Source organism: Priapulus caudatus, unplaced genomic scaffold, assembly GCF_000485595.1.
Source record: "Priapulus caudatus unplaced genomic scaffold, Priapulus_caudatus-5.0.1 Scaffold10, whole genome shotgun sequence".
In the NCBI taxonomy this organism is placed as follows: Eukaryota; Metazoa; Priapulida; class Priapulimorpha; order Priapulimorphida; family Priapulidae; genus Priapulus; species Priapulus caudatus.
The window spans coordinates 589064-608437 of record NW_014577071.1 but is presented as its reverse complement, the minus strand read 5'-3'; the positions used below and the strand labels follow the sequence as shown (position 1 = coordinate 608437).

At 41.6% G+C, this 19374-nt stretch overlaps 2 protein-coding genes across 3 annotated transcripts in view; one reads left to right on the top strand and one right to left on the bottom strand.

The window, feature by feature from the left end:
* LOC106806914 (gamma-aminobutyric acid receptor subunit beta-like) overlaps positions 1 to 4838 on the top strand; it is a 68550-nt gene extending 63712 nt beyond the window's left edge. The window contains exon 8 of the mRNA XM_014809084.1: positions 4384 to 4838. Within this exon, the coding sequence (XP_014664570.1) occupies positions 4384 to 4755 (372 nt within the window). The 3' untranslated portion in view covers positions 4756 to 4838. The remainder of the gene's footprint in view (positions 1 to 4383) is intronic.
* A 5605-nt stretch (positions 4839 to 10443) lies between these two features.
* LOC106807215 (gamma-aminobutyric acid receptor subunit beta-like) overlaps positions 10444 to 19374 on the bottom strand; it is a 64516-nt gene continuing 55585 nt past the window's right edge. The window contains exons 5-9 of one of the 2 annotated variants that reach the window (XM_014809512.1): positions 19190 to 19272; positions 16958 to 17095; positions 15670 to 15819; positions 14966 to 15204; positions 10444 to 12127 (exon numbers count right to left, since the gene is read on the bottom strand). In XM_014809512.1, coding sequence (XP_014664998.1) covers positions 11798 to 12127; positions 14966 to 15204; positions 15670 to 15819; positions 16958 to 17095; positions 19190 to 19272 — 940 coding nt within the window. In that variant the 3' untranslated portion in view covers positions 10444 to 11797. Of the gene's footprint in view, positions 12128 to 14965; positions 15205 to 15669; positions 15823 to 16957; positions 17096 to 19189; positions 19273 to 19374 lie in introns of both variants that reach the window. The other variant, XM_014809504.1, reaches the window with a different exon arrangement.

The following is a 19374-nucleotide window of genomic DNA, read 5'->3' as shown; positions in this document are numbered from 1 at the left end:
GAGAGAGAGAGAGAGAGAGAGAGAGAGAGAGAGAGAGAGAGAGAGAGAGAAAGAGAGAGAGAGAGAGAGCGAGAGAGAGAGAGAGAGACCCAGAGGTGGGGGTACGGCGGTAAGCTATACACCTATTGCCAATGCGAACGCTCGCGTTGTCAGATGAATATAGTAGTATTTTATGATATCGACCGCGCGCGTCCGAATCTGTTTGACTCATTTTGAATGGTTTTGCATTTCATAGCAGGCAAATATTCAATGGTTTTATATGTGAGCGAGAGAGAGAGAGAGGCGCCATATACTAAAAAGAAAGTATAGTAGTTGTGGGGTGAGGTGACTGTGGACTATAGAGTGATCGGGGAGAGAGGAAGCTGACGTAGGAGATGGATATTGATGGCGGTTTAACAAAATAAATCGGTTATATAGATGATATAGGAGTAGATTAGCATAGATAATTACTCGATAAACCTTTTTCATCATCCCTGTAGTGTATTCCATACTAACCTCATCACTCAGCGTGCAGCTCCCCCCTATATGACTCTAATGTCGATTTTTAACATTTAAGAGAGACGTGTGTTATGTTCACGCGAAAAACAAGGTTCACGAGTTTTATCAACAACAGGGTGATAATTCGTAGCTCGTTCATTGTGTTGCGAATATACAATGGCAGTTCATTCTATTATTAGCGATGAATTACCCAATTTTCACGTCAAGTTATATTTCTACGCAACAGTCTTCTTTTGAAATATTTATATTGATTATTTTCTTTTAGTAAACACGCTTGGGAATAAATTCAAGCTGATACGACCATCTCATGATTTATATCTGCAAATACTATAAAAGTCACTATCCAGTTTACATCTATATATTACGTATATTAAGAAATGGATAAAGTAAAAAAAACAAGAGGACGAGAAAGAAGAGAAAAATTATGAAGAGAAGCAAAAGGAACATCAAGCCGAAGAGAAAAATGGAAAAGCATAAGAAAAATACCTTTAACGCCGTTACAAAACTTTCTACGGAAAAGAAAAAAAGAGATAAAGAAGCATGAAAAAGAACGTGAACAAAAGATAATAGGAGCGCGTAGAAAGGAGGAAGACATGGAACGGTAACGATAACACAATAATAAAACTTCGATAAAAAAAAACATGGAAGCGAGACGAGAAGGTGGAAGGGAGAATGACAGTTGAAATGATGAGTGACCATTAGATGATGATGAAACATAAATACTCTCTCATATATTGTTCTAGGCGTCGATTCTCGGAGGAAAGGTTTGCGTTCGCCGACTTCTTCGAAAACCGAATGCGAAGTGACATTACGTGGCCCCGTGTGGCATATTGCGCGGTGTCGGAGCAGCGTGGGCGCGGTGTGGGGGAGGACATACACGGATATTTATCGAAACTATTACAGCGACATACAAACTACACGATGTGTTCTTAATTTGGCCAAATCGTCTAAGACGCATGGACGTTTCTGCGAGTAGTCTTATTCTTCAAGTGAACAAGAGATTATTTTGTCTTTAATTCCACTTCACGTAATGTGCAAGGTGAATTCCGTTGCCATGTCTACGGTTCCAGCTCGGGCTATGGTACTGTGCGTCTCAGCTTTTAACATCATCAACAAATGCCATTAACGTGTATTCCTCGTTGCTTTTAATGCCTTCGTGCGAGACAAGGAACAACGGGTGTCTAACTTATAGAGGCAGTTTCAATAACTATGAAACCTTGCCGCTAGCGCGTTCGCTCATCGTCTTCACGGGAATATTAATTAGCGACGAATAAATTCACGACGCAGAAGCCAAGACTAACTCCAACGAGATGCGCGATCAGCGTTGTCTCGCTTTGCGAGGTTGGAGGTTTTACCCGTCAAAACTGCGTCCGCATAAAAACAGGAAACGCTTCGTGTGTAGGGAGAATTAGCGTAAAACATTGTGACTGGCCGTCAGTCACGGGGGAAAATGTGCTTGCATTTCTGCTAATTTAAAAGCTTTGCCGATGCGATTCTACTAAGGAAACGGTAGGATGGCTCTGCCTTTCTCTTTCTCTTTCTCTCTCTCTCTCTCTCTCTCTCTCTCGTCTCTTTCTCTCTCTCTCGTCTCTCTCTCTCGTCTTCGCTCTCGCTCTCGCGTCCTCGCTCTCTCTCTTCTCCTCTCTCTCTCTCTCTCTCTCTCTCTCTCTCCCTCCCCTCTCTCTCTCTCTTTCTTTCTGTCTCTCTCTCTATCTTTCTTTCTGTCTCTCCCTCTCTCTCTCCCTCTCTGTCTCTCTGTCTCTCTATTTCTCTCTCTCTCTCTGTCGGATTGACAGACAGAGGGACAGACGGGTGGAACGATGGATCGATCGATGGCTAGATGAATCGATGGATCGATAAATAGATTAATGGTCGTATCGATGAATAAATTAATTTATCCATTTAATTATGGATGAAAGATGTATGGGCGGACAGGCCAGAAAATGTTGCATTGACATGACGAGACTGAGCGATTCATCCCTAATTAGATTATATTAAAGTCGTTTGCATTATAAATAGATGTTAAATAATCTTATCGGCACATTCTCATTAATTCCTAATCATTGTACGGCATTAACGAAGCGAGAGCCTAACTTAAGTAAAAATCTAATTTACATCGGGCCTACACAGGCATTTTTCTAGTAGCCTTAGTCAGGCTGATAGGGTCCTGATATGTCCCCCAGGGTACTGCCGGAACGTACCCTGGTAACTATCTAGCTGATATGGTTAGGGTTAGTGTTAGGGTTAGGGTTAGAGTTAGGGTTAGGGTTAGGGTTAGGGTTAGAGTTAGGGTTAGGGTTAGTGTTAGGGTTAGGGTTAGAGTTAGGGTTAGGGTTAGGGAGTAGGCGTAGGCGACTCCCTAGACTGGTTAGTGGAGTAGGCGAGGTACGGTCCGGTATATTAGATAGTAGTATTTAGTACCAGAGTACGTTCCGGCAGTACCCTGGGGGACATAGACCCTATCAGCCTTAGTCAGTCGCGGTTGCATATTGATCAGAAGCCGGCCCTCTGATGTTAATAAGATGTTTCAAAGTAAACCGAACAACTCGCTACCCTAGAGTGAAGGCTCAGATAATGTCTCTGAAGTTAATACTGGCGGATCTTCGCGAGGCATCAGTGCGATTCGTGGGCATTATAATTGATTGTTCGAACGTTGATCGACTCTTCACTGGTAGACGTCGATTGGCGCAAATAACCCGTCGCCGTTGAAAGGGATGAGGGGGAGAGGGGGGGGGGCAACTTGCACCTGCCGCCGGTCGTCATCCGCCCCGGCTATATATATATATATATATATATATATATATATATATATATATACGGCTATATTCGTCCTATATAGCTGACAAGGATGCGCTGCATACATAATTGATGTCGTCGCCTCCCGCTGTGAATATTTGAATCGTGACTGTGGTGATGATTGCACGCTCCACCATCGACTCAAAGAGACCATTTTCTTTCCACGTGAGAGATTCATATATCATTCTATTTCTAAACGTGCACCGGAGGGCCCGATCTACATGAGTAAGCAAGCTTCGATATATCAAAGCTATACCGTAGCAGTAATTTCATTATGCTCCTATACGTTCTCCGTCGACTGCGATCAACTTCACAATTGATTACATTAGTAATGCTGTGGCGACAGCGCATGCGCACACAGCGAGTATGATTTCACGCTATCGCGCTGGGGAAAAAAACCCGCGTCAATACTTGTCGGGATTTCTCGTCTTTCATGCGTAAGTCTGCGAACGAGTGATAACTAAGGAGGCGTCAGTAACGACGGGTACCCTAGACTGATTAGCCATACATCCCTGTACTTCATTAGCTACCCATCATTCGTCATCGCTATTTACATAGCGTATCTCTGATCTCTCTCGTCGCGCTTCTCTGCTCGGCTTTCCATGCGGTGGTTTCTTTCTGCTCGTCGTCTTCTTTACTGATTATATTCATCCGTTCGCGTTTTGAGTTTGCTCTTTTTATTTTTGCTTCTCCTTACTCCGGGTATAGCGCACTATGCGCACGCGTAAGAAACTAAGTATAGGGTGGAAAATTCACTAAAATAACGTCGAGTTGGCTGTTTCGTGCCTTACCCACGCGTCTAACCTACTATATTATCAGGAGTGTATAATATAGATATATTATAACTATATATTATATCTATACTATACACTCCTATATATATTACACGTCTACACGTCTATATTATACACTTTTAACACGATCAGGTCTATATTATATTCAACCATTTCTTATATATTTTCTCGATCATCTCTATATTTATAATCTTCTTCAAGCATTTCTTATATCTCAACACGTCTACACGTCTATGTTATACACTCCTGATACTATCAGGTCTGTACTATATTGAACCATTTGTTCTCGTTGCAGGAAGGAAAGTTTTCCGTCCAGTCTAAAGTCGTGCATCAGCCCGGGTGTCCGGGGCACGGCCACCCGCCTGTTAACAATTCCGTGAACCAGCGCCACGTAGCGGTACCGAACGCAAACGCTCACCAGGACTTGCATCCGGTCGACATTGAGCTAGGCGACATCACACCCTACCAGCACGGGCGCGACTACTGCTGCTGCGGACGTCTGTCGCGCTCTCGGAGCGTGACGGCGAGCGACATCGATAAATACAGTCGCTTCCTCTTCCCGCTGATCTACACGATATTCAACGCTCTCTTCTGGACCGTGCAGCTACAGAAGGCGGCCGCCGTGCTGGAGAAACATGACGGACCGAGCGAAGACACGGAGAGTTGAGTGTTTTCGTGCGCCGCCAAGCGTTTTTACGTTCGGTGCGAATGTTATCTCGTATGTCGTATATATACCGTGTGTTAAAGTATTCGCCGCTATAAATTTAAATGGGGGGAGGGAGGGGAGGAAGAGAGGGAGGGAAGGGAGGGGAGGGAGGTAGGGTGGGGTGCTTTTTGTTTCGGTTTTCGTCTGCGCGGAATGCGTTGTAGAGGGCGCGACAGTGCTCGCGGATGTTCGAGTGAACGCGCCATGATCCGACGGCCATGTTTTCGTTGTGCCGCTATCACAGAAAACGCGAAAAGAAATTTAAGATGGATTTAGCAAACTTTTTGCTTAATGGAATTTTTTTTTTTATTCGGCTTAGAGTAAACGCAATTTCGTTCAATTACTGGCTATATGTTTGCATGATAATGTGTAAATAGATCAAAACCAGAAGACGCGAACGCGGTTTTAGCGTCGAGGTTGCAACGCGCTCACGTGACGTGAATTTATAATGATCTCAACACTTGTAGTTTGCGAACAGCCCTGGAAGCGCGCGCATCACACCAATGTATATTACAACTGGCTAACGTGTAAATTATATATATGTCGATCACAGTGCTTATAACACGAAAACACTCGTATACTGGTTACTTACAAAGATAACACACACCTACATTATTCAGCTATGTATACGGTGAACTACGGTAGTCGGTTGTGCGCCTTATTTGAGGTTAATAGTTGTGAGATTGTCACGCAACAACAAAACCATCATATTTTAGTAAGTTCTATCTCAACCGCACATATTTTAGTAAGACGATACACTGTATACATACACAGTACTATTGATAATTGTCATTTGCCGCGAGTAACGCATGCCTACGATGGCATACATTGTTCTACTATAATATTATCAGGAGAATACGATACGCGGGTGTACATCGTACCCTCTTGATAATATCATGTGTTGTTCATACATTGTGATCTACTTGCCCTGCATCGTTTGCCAATATAGCTGATTGCGATAGTTGCAAAGCATCCGCAATAGTACGCCTTTATACCGAAAGATGGCGTTAGTAACAACGCGCTTGTCGTTCATAGGTTTAGCCGCACGTGCGACAGACAGGAGTTACTGTCGATAATGAAAAAAATCGTAATCATACGATTATGATGTGAGAACCTCGCGTCTGACGCGCATGGTCTATACAAGCAAAATTTTATTCCTCGTGGTTGAACATTTCGTTTGACAACTGTGATAGTATAGTTGACATACAGGCAACGACTGCACCCGTGTTATGTGTAATTAGCCTAATGAGAATTGTATCATAAGGACGAGCTGTGGGGTTGATCGTGATTGTATAATACAGGACCGATTCATTAACATTTTAAGAGTTAGTGTTAATATATACATGTTGATGAACATTATCGTTATAATTATAGCCGAACGAATATAGCATACGCGCTTGTAGGGACAGTGTTTTGTTTAGGGCTTTTTTCACTACTCGTCCGACAATCAGCTTTTATGTAAACGTGCGTAATGTATAATTAATCTCTATGTTCAAACGTACAAGCCGGTGTTTCAATGGAGCCACACCTTCCAGCTACATATCCCCCTAACTACCCAGCTACCTCCCCTCACCCTAACCCCACATAATCCCCCCCCCTCTTCCCCACAGAGCAAACATTAATTGTATGCTCTTTTTAAATTCTTATTATAGATTCTAGGTGTCGGGCGTGAGTTACTTAGATCGTGTTCTGAATCGGTTCTCGCATCGTGCGGGTCCGATTGCAATACAATACTCTTCCAATAGTTGAACGTTACTTGTGGGTGACTTTCGATACGCCACTTCGTCAGTATTTGAGTGTTCAACGTGAAATATCGACATTAGGGTAGGCCCAGCATTCATCTCAACTATAGTTTCTTTTTGTATTCGTTAAATGATATCGTTTCGATAGCCATTTGTGTGATGCGTAAATGCACGATCTGCTAAACCTATCGTTATTACTATGGACATCATACAACGAAATGTTATCTAAGTATTGAAATATACGCACGTCACATGTCGGCACTACGATTCGAAGAATGGAAAAGAAGGTGAAAGGAAAAGAAAGAGGGGAATAATGTAAAGCGAATAATGCTTATACCTGATGGTAGCGAGGGATTCTGGTTAGTCACGTTTTTCCGTGTTATACCACATACTGAATGTACCATTTTCAAAATCTGTTATTCTGTATAATACAGATATTACTGTATAGTAGAGAACGCAACTTGAGAGGTAAACGATGTGAAGAGATGCAAGACGGTACTTGAGACTGTGAATGGTATATGAGTTCAAAAACGTGTTGTAAATACTATTAATTCGCATAATAAATTATCCAGATAATATTTGTAAATTACACTTTTTTTATTTGGCATGATAGGAACTCAATATTAGCAGAAATGTTGGTATTATTGCTTATAATAATCCAGTATTGTCTTGTGTTTGTGACATATCGCCATAGGTCAGTGACGTAGTAGCCCTTGTGAAAATGTCATTAACCATGTCCGTAACAAAACTGCATTCAACTGAAATGTGACATCATCGTAATAGTAACGATTAAATGTAGGAGCATATATTATAATAAACTCTGTAGAAATCATTTTGACATCTTGTAGGAGCTGGACATAAAACACTTTGGGTGCTGGTGTATTTTTATTCTAATTTATCGGGCCGAAATATAAACACATTATCTATGCCAGGAATTGCGATAAACACAGTAAAGCAATATTTGTTAGTAGGTAACTGGTATTCATAGGCAGCATCCATGAACAGATTTTTTTTTACTATTATTTCAGTTTTGTTTATTTTATATTTACAAATTTCCGTCGGTTTCATGTACACAACGAGGAATATTCATCGTCAAAGCTAAATGATATATTGACATGCTACAGGCGTAAATTATATATAATATATTCATACATTTATACTACAAAAAAACGAACTTTGTCTAGGCATTCCGCCATTTATTGATTTCGGACTCCCAAACTTGCCACGCTGTTAGTTTATCACCCTGTTGGTGTAGTAAGCACATTTAAAAGTCTACACTAAAAACTAATATTTTAATGCAAGTAATATATTACAAGTATGTTGTTAAACATGGCGGTTGTTATCGTAACGCGCAATGTATGTTGGGATTCTGCATCTCATGTTCTGCGATAGCGCCTGTGTACGTGCATCGGCAGTGCGTTACGCCAAAAATGGCTTCGTCTTTGATCTCAGCCGTTAGCTGGTGTTTCTCGATTGTCAGCGAGTCAGTTGTCCATTTGAGAGTGCTGGTGAAGCACTGTCAACTGCGTGTATACTGTGTACGCTGTTTACTGCATAAGTACTGTATACGCTGTTTACTGCATAAGTACTGTATACGCAGTTAATATAATATGTAAGTACTCTTTACAACTTGGTATATTCTTTACTGTCATTTTCAGGCATTCAGCAGGTGAAGTATAGATAGAAGGTGCATTAAGTATAACTTTTATACGGCTTTTGATATGCCATAGACGGCAATTACATTAAATCTTACAAATCAATTAGAATCAAGTAAATATATGTGGCTGAATTTGCTCTAAAAGTTGTTTCTACGCGTTTTTTTCCGAGCAACGCCGGGTACCAGCTAGTACATTCATACATAATACAAATTCAAGATAGGCCACCCCCGTAAAACCCATCGCGTTGAAAGCGCGTACCGGCAAGACCATGCAGCGACACCTATGGGGCGAATAAATCACAAAGTTAACACGCATATCATCACGAGGAAATTGATGAAGCCGGTTCATAGCTGTGATGCGATCGATGATCTATAATGTTTTTTAAATACAGCGACGTAAACTATTGTGCGCTATATCGTCTGTTACTTTACAATTCTTTATTCATATCTGATCTTTTATCGCGTGCTATTATTATAATTGCCGAGTCACGTTTACATATTATCAATACTTAGTAGTCGCTCCAAACCGACATAATTTTATATCTAAAAAAAAAAGAAAAACACAAATATTAAACATGTACACAAACAATTCCATATATTAGTTATGAGAACAAATCGCGGTATATTTATTCGTCCGTAGAAGTTCTACAGTGGCCTGATCATATTTAATGAGTGTGTGATAAAATTGTGAGATAAAATTGTGAGATAAAATTGTGAGATAAAATTATTTATATTCTGTAATAGCTCTGCGTCTAGTCAACACCAACCGGTTTTGACTTTTTTGCCTTGTTGTGCATGCACTGCAACTTTTTAAGTATTTTCAATAAATTTGCGCCATACTAATTCAAGCTTGCTGCTTATGGACGCCATCTATTGGTGAATTCCACTTAAATAGTGTGTGGACGGAACGTCAGTTCTCACTAGAGGTCGCTGTACACTTATCATTGGTAGATTGGTGCTCCAGGGAAAATGAATTTGAAGACGTAGAGTTACGTAGTAAATAAGTGGTGATGGCTAATATGTTATTAATTTGTGACATCCTGTAGCGGTTAATTCACTATTGATGTTAACAGCGGACTTTTATATTGAGGGATTGAATGTAAAATTGTATTGTTATTATGAAACGCAGTTAGTTTCATCCATCGGGGTTTTTTAATATTTTTTGCAAAAGAAATCAATAATATATTAGCACATACTTTTGAGTGTGTCAAACGTTCACTTGATGACTACTCTTCGCAATTATATAGTTTTACTGAGCTTGCATTACCATGTTAGGAACCGATTTGAATGTTGCGCTATGCTGGTATTATACAATCGCTTTCGAATGTTCAATAACGATAGGACTGTGTTATTGTTTCATATTGTATCGTGTTGTATCATTTTGTTTTATCACGCTGTATGTGCATGAATATGGAATATATTGTAATCATTAGAAATCGGGAAGTAAATGAAAATTTACTAGTAATCCTACTATTCTTTCTGGTGCGTTTTGGTCTACAGGGTACACCGTTGTTTTTTTATACGTTACAACCTATATGCAGCGAAACAATTGGTCTCAAGGTTGTAGGTTTTGATACGTAACGGTAAACTGCCCTGCGTGCGAAATGTCCCTATCAAACTACCCACGTGCGATTATCCGGAACGAATAAACTTCTGTTATTATTTTACGAGAACGTAGAATATTAATGTCAATATTATGAATTTAGAGTGAGGAAATGGTGTACGAATGTGAAACAGTTGAAGAAATATATATGCCTTGAGACTGGTGCCTGGGGGAGGCCGGTGAGAACGAGGGGTGGTTTGCAAACTAGGTTCATTTGTTCGATATTTTGCATGTAATTGGTGTTTCAAATCACGCCTCAACGCAATCAAACCTAGCGTTTCTTCGCATAAAACCCGGTTTTTATAGATTTGTCTGTAACTCAGAGACCCGTTGTCAGAAACAACATTAATCTTAACATTGACTTTTTTCTCTTAGACCGTCGACAGAAACGCTGCGACGTTACCTGAATGAAAAATCGTAGCAGCTTTCCTGATAACAATACGAAACAAAACGCTGTCGACGGTCAACGAAAAAAAATGTAAGTGTTAAGACTAACGTTAAGACTAATTTTGTTTCTGAAAACGGGCTCCAAAACTAAACATAAATATACGCTCATCGTCGCGTTCATAATCTCAACGCGAAGAGAGGTGATAGAAAGTTTGTGGCGCGATGATAATTATTTGCAGAGATTTACATAACGATACTGATTATTATTGTTGTTGTTTTTATTTACTAACATTCTTCATACTTGTAAATAACAATTGAATCGTTTTTATACAAATGTATATAGTAGATAATAACGAAATCTGCGCGCTTGCAGCCGTAGCAAGCGAAACAATTTCACTCAATATTTGTAGTGGACACAATCTGCCGCCGAACACCGAGAGATGTGTAAGCCTAGATCTCGTTTCCATACTTACACATGCGCTCTCTGTCTATCCACACTCACCAAACGATGTAATCGCAACAACGTCATTCGCCCAGTCATTACGAGTGCGACGGCACATACCAGTAATCCTCAACACAAAGGAACACGAGTAACAAAGAAGTAGCAAATATTTAACGCCGGCGCCTTTCACGCCTATTACATTTTGATCGCGCACGCAACCAACGCATTACTTCCATCCTGTCAGAGTTCCCCCCTTTTCCAGTCAGCATTAACGTAGCGTCAACTAGATTTAGTAGTATACCCGCCCGCTTTGAAGTGAACGCAAAAAATGGTTAACAGCCTATACAGCATGTGTATCGATCTTTTACATGTTGAATATAGGCAGTCCATTTATCGCAAATATGCACAAAAATGCATTCGATAACCACGCATTATCGTAGCGTGAGGCACGTTCGTTTCGAGTGTGAGCTTGCGCGCACGTTTCCCCACGCCGTAAATCACCCGTAGAAAACATAAACGGATTTAATGAAAATTAAATCTCGGGTTCAACTTGATTTATTTACATCGTCCTTTGGCAAGATTCTGGCGCGGTAGCGGTCGCTGTCTCGCCTTCTAATTGACATCATTTTCAAACTTGAAGGTGTTAGCAATTATCTGCCAGCATTTCAACAGTAATTCGCGCCTAGCAGAAATCTGATAGTAATTTCTCGTCGTACCTGATCAACACCGCGGCGTATCACAAAACACAGTAGCTTGATTGCATGCGAAATTAATTGCTATTTATGTATACAACGATAAGTTGTTCATTATTAAACTGCAAATTTAGTAAATATGTCGCAAGTAAATCGCTCGCTTTGAAATTAAAAACCGCGGCGACGTGATAATTCACACATCGTACAAGTCATTGGTTGACCTTCGTTGACTTTCCTCGTACTTGTGGTATATCGATTCCTTCATATTTCTAGTTGCTCCCTATCACTTAATGCATACGCGGGCGAAGATAGCGATCGAACGAGTTATCCCGTAGTGAATTATTACAAAAAAACGTCATTTTCTAGGCGTACGGTAAAAGTGCGTAACTTGTCGTGACGTTTAACGCGCTTAGTACACACACATACACACGCACACGCACGCACGCACGCACACACGTCTGTCTCTCCCAGCGTCCATTGTCATATGAACAAGTAATAGCACCAGTAGATGGCGTTGAAGATAATGAACGCCGTCGGGAACACAAGCCGCGAGTACTTGTCGATGATATTCACGTCCCTTATTTTTGGAAGTGCCATCCTTATTTGCCTCGCTCTGCTCTTCAAATTCTGGAGAACTTTCCGACGTTGCTGAGGTCGCTTCTGATTCGGTCGACCGACGTAACCATAGCGATGACCCGGGCTCGTCATTCGAAAAGCAGGGGTCATTCGGTCTGCATCAGAGTACTTATTTTGTCGATTTCGCAGGCTGAGAATAGGTGACATGCGGAGTTCGTCCGTCTCGCCTTCGTTCTGTAATAAAAGCAACGTACAAATTCAATACTGATCTCTGAGACGCCTTGCGCTGTATCGTGGCACGGGTTGTGGCAAACCACTATATGAAGTAAACTCTATATTAAACTGATAAAGCTGATAAAGCTGGCGTTAGCAGCCAGGGCGCGTGTATCGTAAAATTAATGTTGAGGGTGGCCGTTATATTATTATGTTAATATATAATGTCGTATAATTTCAACGATATGTAGATGTAAACGCTTTCTTTTGAACTATACGGTGGGTGGTATATATTTTTTACAAAAAGAAGCTTTTATTATGCACTAATCTTTTATTATTATGTAATATATATAAAAAAATGTTCTGATACGATCGAGCTTCAATGACTAAATTATAAATATAAATATTTCCCGAAACGAATTTATTATATTTGAAGTATTATATATTGCAAATTTGCCCTGGATCGAGAGATTTTCGATATAGATTGCATTCTGCGTGGAAATATGATGCAGACATATTCCGTAAATAGGGTATAGATATAGAATACAATTATTTATAGAATCGGTAGTTATACCGGAGCTACAATTGTAGAAACATGGTTCATCAGACAACTTTATTTACGCGTTACCTTGCGTTTAGGGCTAGGTTGGCATTGAATGCGAACAGAACATGAATAAATGAAACAGAATTAAGTTATTTTCAACGTGTGCTCGATTTGATCCGTTGCGAGCTAGCAGAATTATTGTGATATAAACGTGTGTTGTCATAAAATATGCGCGCGCTTCAGGAATTCCAGAAATGTGTTGAAATTAAATGTTGGTTTATATTCAAGGTCGAGAAAACGCGTCGATTGTTTCAGCCTGTTCTGCTAGCATCTATGACAAATACGAAATACGCATAAACGCTCTCCTATGACACTATTTGTCATAGGAAGATTCTTCCTATGACAAATATTGTTGTATGTGTTGTGCGCATCATAAGAGTTTAGGAGCGCTATTATAAACGCAAGAAGTGAATTTCAGCTGTAAAAAAAAATTTAAGCGGTACAAAGTTGACTCGCCAATATTTGTCATAGGAAGAATCTTTCTATGACAAATAGTGTCATAGGAGAGCGTATATGCGTATGTCGTATTTGTCATAGGAAGATTCTTCCTATGACAAATAGTGTCATAGGAGAGCGTATATGCGTATGTCGTATTTGTCATAGATGCAAGCAGAACATGTTTCATGTTTGCACGGGTGCGTGCGTGACATCGTGCGTGCGTGCGTTGCCTCGTGCGTGCGTGCGTTGCCTCGTGCGTGCGTGCATTGCCTCGTGCGTGCGTGCATTACCTCGTGCGTGCGTGTATATATGAGTGAATGTGCATCCGTTGTGGTGCGTGTGAAGAGCCTGTGTTTACGCATGCATGTCTTTCATTGTGCGTTCGGGTGAGCGTGAGAGAAAGAGAGAGAGAGAGGGTGCCGGAGAAAGTGTTGTAATGGTGCATGGGAGTTTTGAAGAGTAAGTGTGTGTGTGTGTGTGTGTGTGTGTGTGTGTGTGTGTGTGTGTGTGTGTGTGGTGTGTGTGTGTGTGTGTGTGCGTGTGTGTGTGGTGTGTGTGGTGTGGTGTGTGTGTGTGTGTGTTGTGTGTGTGTGTTATGTGTTATGTGTGTGCTGTGTGTGTGTGTGGTGTGTGTGTGTGTGTGTGTGTGTGTGTGTGTGTGTGTGTGTGTGTGTGGGTGTGTGGCGTTCGTTTTGTTCGTGTCGTGGTCGTGCGTGCGTGTGTGTGTGCGTGGGTGCGTGTGCGTGTGTGCGAATGGGGTGGCCTTGTGTGCATAGGTGGGCGTATGTTAGTTTTGCGCGATAAAAGTGTGTTATTGTGGATAGTGTTCATGATCATAATTAAAAAAGTAGCTAGACGCTCATATATAGAAGGCTCTGTTTAAGTAGAAAACAGTAACAGTACAGTGTCAACCCGACTCTGTTTGGGGAAGACAATCTCTGACAGAGCTGCCGATCTTCCATATTACATACATCGATGTTTAGCAAAACAATCAGCGAGACCGACGGAAATTTTCACAATCCACATTTTCCTCTCGGCAAATATTTGAAGCTCGCATTGTAAGCAGACTCGGTGGTGGTTATTAGAACGGCGCGCGGGCGACGTACCCAAAGGGGACGACGCATAAAGACATTATCTCGCTGGCAATTTTGCGATGCGGCGAAACCGTATTGAATGGAAAATGTAAATCAAATCGGATTCTCATTAAGTCATGACGTCACCGCTGTGTACTCTCCGGCCTTGAAGGATTTGCTTCGAGCAGCCGCCTCGCTCATCTGTTTGGCTCGATCGCTTGCGTGAATGAGGTTTACACGTCCATACTAAACTGCGCTGCTTAGAGCATTCGTGAATAGATACCGCAATCATTCGTAACCATTTCCAATGAGTTATAATGAGGAATAATGAATTTCACGTTTAATATCCATAATGACTAACTTTGAATTTCAACTCTAAAAAACTCAATTCTACGCGAAATCATTTTTTATTCTGTTTTATAACCGGCTATTTAAACCGGGATAATTATCTGCGGGATAATTATTTTTACCGTGCGTACATATAATCAGGAGTGTATAATTATAGAAAAATGTCTATTATTATACACACCTGATATAACCTTGATGAGTGGGCTTCATTCTTATAACCTTGCAGATTAATTGCACGCTCTTGAAACGATGCCACGATTTCTCTACCGTAAGAGAGCGGAACGCGATCCGACAATTACGGTCGCATAGACTAAGCTAATTTCAGAATTCCCCAGCGGCCATCTCAGAGAGATCTCAACGACCTATGCAGTCAGTTCATCTACGCGGGGACCTTACCGAGAACACGGTCTCTGGCGACTTCACGGGCGTGTGATTCTCCTTGTACTTCTTCGCCTTCTTCTTCGCTCTCGCGCCCCAGTACGTGTAGTTAACGGCGGCGTACTCTAGCAGTGCAGCGAAGACGAACACGAAGCACATGACCAGGTAGATGTCGATCGCCTTGACGTAGGAGATGCGAGGCAGCGACGATCGCACGCCCGTGCTGATCGTAGTCATCGTCAACACTGTCGTTATACCTGGTAACGACGACAACAGCAGCAGCGTCGTGAGCGCGCAGAACAATGACGAGTTCTACAACGATAACATCAACAACAACAACAACAACAACAACAACGATGACGACGACGACGACGACGACGACGACAACGACGACGACGACGACGACGACGACGACAACGATGACAATAGAAACGACGTGAAACAACATGATTGTATGATTGTAGTCATCGTAAACACGGTCCTGATTCCCGAAGCGGAAGCGGAAATACGTCACAATGCGCGCGCGGGGAAACCACGTCGACGTGTGTGTGTCAGTCTGTGGCTATATAAATATATATATATATATATATATAATATACGTATATATATATATTGCAAATTTGTTTTCATGGTCAACAAACATTTTATCGTATCGGATGTTAATTAGGTGACGCGTCTCTCGTAATGAGATGGTGCATGGACGCTGAAGCTAACGCGCTTACCGAGAGCAACTCTTGCCGAAGTCGCTTCGTGGTTGATCCAGAACGAAACCCATGAGAGCATGACGATGAGGATCGACGGAAGATAGGTTTGGAAGATGAAATAGCCGATGTTTCGCGCCATTTTGAAGCTCAACGATAGCCGTTTGTAGTCTCCTGAAAGAATGTGAATTTTCCTAAATTTGCGTCACCCTCACAACAAATTGTAGCTTAGAAATTAATTGACTGACTCAAAAATAATGACTCCGTTATACAGACCGTCTTGTTTTCCATCCATCCATCTATCCATCTAGTCATTTATCTATTTATCTATCCATCCATCCATCCATCCACCCATCTATCCGCCCACCCATCCATCCAATTATCCATCAATTCATCCATCCTTCCATCCTTCTATCCATCTATTTCTATCTATCTATCTATCTATCTATCTATCTATCTATCTATCTATCTATCTATCTATCTATCTATCTATCTATCTATCTATCTATCTATCTATCTATCTATCTATCTATCTATCATATATCTATCTATTTACCTATCTATCTATCTATCTATCTATCTACTGTCTAGCTATATCGCTATCTAGCTATCTAGCTATCTAGCTATCTATCTATCTATCTATCTATCTATCTATCTATCTATCTATCTATCTATCTATCTATATATATATATCTATCTACGTGCGTGTACCCGTGTGCACGCGTGCGCTCGTGAGTGCGTGCGTAAGCACGCGATCACTCCGCCCTAATGTATGTTCAATGTAATTCAATAGTGTAACCAACATCCCATTGCGATCGTGTTCGAGCTAATAATCAGGATTCGGCCTAGTGAACCGTATATCATGTAGCCATCAGCGCAATGCTGACACGCCATCCACCTCTCTCACCGCTACGCCCCGTGCACTAATTAATGAATTGCGTTTAATCTGCTACAACGTAAACTCGGCTAATGAATTAACTCGCAATTACCGTGAACTCGAGGTAAACTCTTGACCTGCTGTTTTTCCCCCCGTATTATAAGTATTGACCTCTATGGGTCACTTTTAAACAGCGCCAATTACTCATAAGTACCTTACAGGGAAGAAAAAACACTAGCAATGGGAGACCGCGGTGGATAGATTGTGTCAGAGGAAATTGATAAAGATTTGTAATTGGCTGTTTCCATTATGCAATGCCTGCTTCGCATTTCGGGTAGCCAAATAGTGCCGAAATTTTACGTGCGTTCAGTGCGCGCGTGCGTTTTTCGTATGTGCGAACAGGCGGGGGGTTGGTGATATCTATAGGCCTACCTGTTGATAAGCTCTCTATGGTCACTTGTGTGTCAAATGCCATTATGTCGAACTGCGGTAGCTTAACGTTCATTACGCCCTTGACCGAGTCCTTCTTGCGTTTCCAAAATATTTCCACATCGCTCATCGTGTAGCCATCTGAAATTTAATGTTTTTAGTTTAAAATTATCTTTTTTTTATTCATTTTAGTTATAAACATAAAATGCGCAAAACGTCTGGAAAATAGTCGATTTAATACATCAGTTGGTTTTACACTGGCGATTGTGACATATTATAAACCGTTATCGGAACGTGTATACCAATACCTAATGCCGATTTATATATCCCTATAACGTATAGTTCTTTTTGTTATCCTGGGCCATAGAGCCTCGGCACAGTTACTGTGTGGTTATTGTTTCTGTGACACGTGTCAGTGCTTTCATAGCGGTTAGCTTTACATTGTGGGCTTGTTAGACTCACCCTATAGCTTTATAACCTATTTCTATATCAAGCATCGACACAAGAAAACCTAGACGAAGTGCATTGCACCGGAGCAGTGACAGACTACGATTTGACTCGGACTTCGATCGCATTTTTAATCATAACATTCTGTCGACAAACACATTCTTTCGCCAGTTTAAAGCGCCGAACTAACAAGAGAAGGACTATATATTCTGTATAGAGTATGGCTACGCAATTAACAGCTTGATAAGGCATCACAAAACGCTAAAACACCACGTGTACATGCGCGGTAACTTGGCAGCACACACAGAGTGTGGCTCAGCGAGTTGGTTACTTCGATGATACTCGAGTGAATAAGTCTTGAAGCCATACAGACTGCCCCCCAACGATAACTCTGACAACAGGAACAGGATGTTAGAGGTTATCCCGGGGTTAACTCTGGTGGCGTTAACTCTGGGTATAACACTGAACTGCCGCCGAACTGCCTACTATTATCTCTCGATATTCACTACTCATATCGATGTTTCGCACAGTTTGGAGTAGCGCGAATTCCTGCGAGATATAGCTTTGGTTCTGTTAATGTAGTTATTGTTGCCATGGCAACCTATTCCCAATTTCCATTTGGCATGCGGTGCCAAACGAGACGTGCGTCTTTAAACCATGTGTAAGAGACGGATTGCGCGGCTCGAAATAATACGTTGTTTGTAATATCGATTTTTAAGCTTAGCTGTCTATCATACATTAGTAGGCAGGAATCATTTAAAATCGCTATGCGGGGGCGTCCTTTCACTTGTTTCCCCCTTTCTCTTTGTTTATCTCTTTTGTCCGCTTCGACCACTCAAAAAAACTGTTGCTATGTATTTTTTCGATAGCCATCGTTGCCGTAGCAACCGAAATTCTTCTTGTTTCATAAACACAAGTGTGCCGCCAACGTCCTCGTGTTATATTACGCAAACGAGATCCACACTATTATTCTAACGTTGCGAAGAAAAATTTGCCGCGAAATCATTCTGGAAGTATAGCCAACCAATGTTTATTTTATTTGCGCCGCGTCTATTCTTGATTTTTTGCGATCCATCATATTTCCCGGCAAAATTTCGTATCCGCTGTATCCCATGTATAGTATATATGTCATTCCCGTATACGAGAAAAAGACGTAAGCGTCTCGGTGAACACATATCGCATGTGTTTCGACTCACGTCTGAGCGCTTCTGGCATCCGCACTGCGTACCTGCCTCGCTCCCATTGCAGTGTAAAAGATTCTTTACCCGAGGGTCCGTTTTTTAGCAGACGTATAAGCAAACAATTCAACATATCAGTTAAATTTACAACAGCGCGACATATACCCAGCGGCAACGCGCAACCAGCGCTTATACAAAGATAAACCCGTCCGAATGTATTTTCTCGCAAAATGTATGTATACTATCTACGATACTCGCTGCGGCGCACGCACGCATGTAGGCATCGGCCTCCCTCCCCCAGGATAACGCAAGCAATTGAGAAACGATCCGACGGCCACCAAAGGTTGACTAAACATGTCAAGCGTAAAGATAACACATGACAGCCGCAGCTCACAAGACTCTCGCGAGAGCGTCTTCGCGTTAAACAACATGAAAATCGCATTAGTAGAAATTGTGGGGCTTATGTTATGCGCGCCTCCATCGCCGTTTCTGTATTTCATATTAGCCGTGAAATCCGCGTGAGCGCGTGTCTCCACCGGTGACGTCGCCGTGAGATCTCTCGCGAGATCTCGTACCAATTAGATATGACTACGTTGTTGTTGTCACTTACAGCTTTCGATTTCCACCGTACAGTTCTGCGTGTCGAGCGGATAGTTGTGTAGATCCATCATGCACGCCAATGTAGTCGTGAACCTGCAATTACAAGCGGAATATTTATTCTAATGCAGGACGCGCGGGGGCCACAGATTGCATATTATATATATTATGTGTGTGTGTGTGTGTGTGTGTGTGTGT